The sequence below is a fragment of the Haplochromis burtoni genome, unplaced genomic scaffold (assembly GCF_018398535.1).
Source record: "Haplochromis burtoni strain Fernald_Lab_line unplaced genomic scaffold, NCSU_Asbu1 Contig_3392, whole genome shotgun sequence".
In the NCBI taxonomy this organism is placed as follows: Eukaryota; Metazoa; Chordata; class Actinopteri; order Cichliformes; family Cichlidae; genus Haplochromis; species Haplochromis burtoni.
Window position 1 is genome coordinate 1 of NW_024585753.1, and position 3,273 is coordinate 3,273.

The following is a 3,273-nucleotide window of genomic DNA, read 5'->3' on the forward strand; positions in this document are numbered from 1 at the left end:
AGAATCGATAAAGAATCGAATCGTTAAACAGAATCGAAAATGGAATCGGAATCGTGAAAATCTTATCAATACCCATCCCTAGTCTCCTAAAGTCTTATATTTAGTCGACTAAAACGATGAATTTAGTTGACTAAAGTATTCAACAATTTTAATCAAAAGTCTGTTATAATATTAAACATATTCAGTCAACTAAGGCAAGATTAAAATTCAAAAGATTTAGATGCCTAAATGTTGTTTTATGCACAAAAAAAAGAAATTAAATTAAACTAAATTAAAAGCTAAATGAAACATTTGATATAAAAATTAACACTAAAAAAAAAACCTGCTGAGGGACTAAAATCACAGACCAAACAATACAATGGCAGGTGCATGTCCTAGGGTATATGGTTTACTAAAGGACTGTGTTTCTAATTTCCATGATCCTGTAGATTTGAAGTTCATGTTTTTTATTCCTAAACAAATGTTGGCCTTCCTGACCTGTTTGTGCAGAAGAGGGAGACCGGAAGGAGGCAGTAGAATTTTGAGCACCTGCTTATAAAAAAGACAAAATAAACAAGAAAAAAAGTTAAATTAATTATGGCCACCAGGAATCACTAAGCATGCTTATTGTTATAAAATAAAAAGACATGTTTTGATGAGCATACTGTCAACATACCTGGTGTCAAAGAAGTTTCTTCTGTGTGATTACTGATGGTTTGTTGATGTTTATTACGTTGAAACACTCCTACCAATATTAGCAGAATGACCACCAATAAAACACCCAAACCAATGCAGAGCACCAGGTAGATCTCTAAGTAAGGCACTGTAGGATGACCTGCAAGAAAGATAATTGCAATGTGCATTAGAAAGGATTAAAATGTTATATATATATATATATGAAGAGTTTACATGGACAAGAAGCATGAACATAACCTGAACAGAATCGTGAAAGCCTTAAACTTGACGTGTTTTGGAGGAAAGAAAAACAGATGACCTGACAAAGACTGAATGACAACGCACAGACTAAATGCACATGGGAGGTAATCAAGGGAAGTGGAAACACATAGTGAAACAGTTGACACAAATCAACAACATCGTAGGAGAAGAGTTAAACTAAACACTGAACAAAGAAACACAAGACTTACAAAATAAAACAGGAAACATGTAGAGACGTAGACATGATAACATGATAACACAAACTTGACAACATGAACACGCAGACAAGAAACCTATGACAGACTAACACAAAAGACAGGAAAAGACACAAACACAGAGACATGGGTGAAAACACAACTAGACTAAACGTCAACTAAACCCTTACTAAGAATAACACCACAAGAACTTCAGATATTTCAATATAACCTAAAAGTTTGTTGTTAAAAAAAAAAGAGATGTCAACAACGACCACATTTTGACTACACATACCTGTGTACAGCAATCCTATGGACGTCAACACCAGACTATCATTAGATATCGAAATAAAGATGTTGCCTTATGTTACAAAACAACCAACTTCAGAACTGAACCTCCAAAAATGACATGTAAAGGCATCATTCTGATGTCTCTTTAAACCGTGGCTATGTTCATCATGGACCATATATTATTTCTCATTTACACACTTTATCACGAAGCTTTAAAATATAGTTTGGGTACTGTGGAGTGGCTGGAAGTGACACACCTTAGCTGCATCAGCTCGTCACGCCTCCCCTGCATATAAGAGTGAAATGGGTCCTGACTGTGTTGTTGTTGTGTACATGTGGCTGGCAGCTAAAAAGCTGCGGCTGTGAGTGTAAGACGCAACTGAGTAAATAAAGATGCTGAAAAGCGTTGAAGTGTGGTCAGATCCGTCTTTACTGCCACAGATACAAAGTTTGTCTCCATTTTTGGGGGGAAAATATTGATGCATCTTACTTCCAACAGTTAGCCAGCTCTCTGGTGATTCTCCAGCATCAGCAATGCTACATTTGTAAAGTCCTTCATCAGATTTGGATACAGTGGGAATCATTATGTTTCCTGATGAGCTGCTCCCAGTGGAGATGCCATTTTTATAGAATTTCGCAGTGTAGTTGGAGTTTGCATCCTTTTTTCTACAATGTAAGGTCACGTTTTCTCCCTGCGTTACAGGTTGGGGAGGAATCTCCAGGATCACACGACTCTCTAAATCTAAATGGAAGAATGTATAACAGTTATTGTTTCAAAAAGTGATATTTGTTAAAATTATACATATATGGAAATCATTAATTATATTCATTCATTACTAACAACAATAATAGCTCAAATCATTTTTAAATAGAAATCTCTTTCAAAACATATGATACTTCTGATTATTACAATGCACATGCAGTAAATATATATGTATTTGTGTTATTTTATTATGATTGTGATGCATTTTATGAAGAAAAATTATCCCTTAGTGTTATGAAAATATATATCAAATATGACATTGTGCATTACTGTAATCGATATACTTAACAGAAAAAATGGTGAATGGACTAAATATGTTAACGCATAATTGCTTTTCTATGTACATACCAGTTACAGTGACATTGACAGAGTTGCTTTTTTGTATTCCTCCATGTTCACACCAGTATTCTCCACTGTCAGCTGATGGATATGCATTACTAATTTTGCAAGGTCCAATCGATGTTTCCCAGTTTGAAGCACATGGTCTAACATCTCCATTTATCTTTTTAATCACTCTCCATCCAGTCAGCCCATTTAGCCGTTCACAGCTGATAGTGACAGCCTCTGATTGAAAGAACTGCTGCCTGTTTGGAAGAACTTGAGGAAAACCTGAATCTGAGACAGAAAATCAAATAAAGACTCTGCCGCCAATGTCTGAATATATAGAATAAAACTTGGATATATAGAATAAATGAACCTCATGTTGATAGTTAAGGTTTTCTGAATTATCTGCCTTTACAAAATGGCAACAGCAGACCTATTTCAGTAGTTTGAAGAGTTTGACAACTGTTTTGTGACAGTTCTCTTCAAACGAAGAGAAGATTTTGCACAATACTTGAGAGAAATTATCAATCAAAGATGGAGATGTCAACTGAGATAACATGTCAAGCAGAAGCTGAAGCACATGATAACACATAATACCATATCACTGAAACCGTTACACCATTTTACATCCAAGATAAGTCATAAAAATGCAAACAAATTTAACGTCACTTTTCATTAAATATATTCAGAAGATCATTCTATATATATACAAATTTCATTCCATATATTCAAATATCTCACACACACACACACACACACACACACACACACACACACACACACACA

General features: G+C 34.9%; 1 protein-coding gene across 1 annotated transcript in view; it reads right to left on the reverse strand.

Moving 5' to 3' along the window:
* Positions 1-339: 339 nt before the first annotated feature.
* The window catches only part of LOC121813902, a gene marked incomplete at its 5' end in the record, with an annotated part of 3,337 nt that continues 403 nt past the window's right edge, over positions 340-3,273 (reverse strand). Inside the window, 4 exons of the mRNA XM_042217869.1 lie at positions 340-528; positions 656-814; positions 1,891-2,142; positions 2,512-2,778. Coding sequence (XP_042073803.1) covers positions 392-528; positions 656-814; positions 1,891-2,142; positions 2,512-2,778 — 815 coding nt within the window. The remainder of the gene's footprint in view (positions 529-655; positions 815-1,890; positions 2,143-2,511; positions 2,779-3,273) is intronic.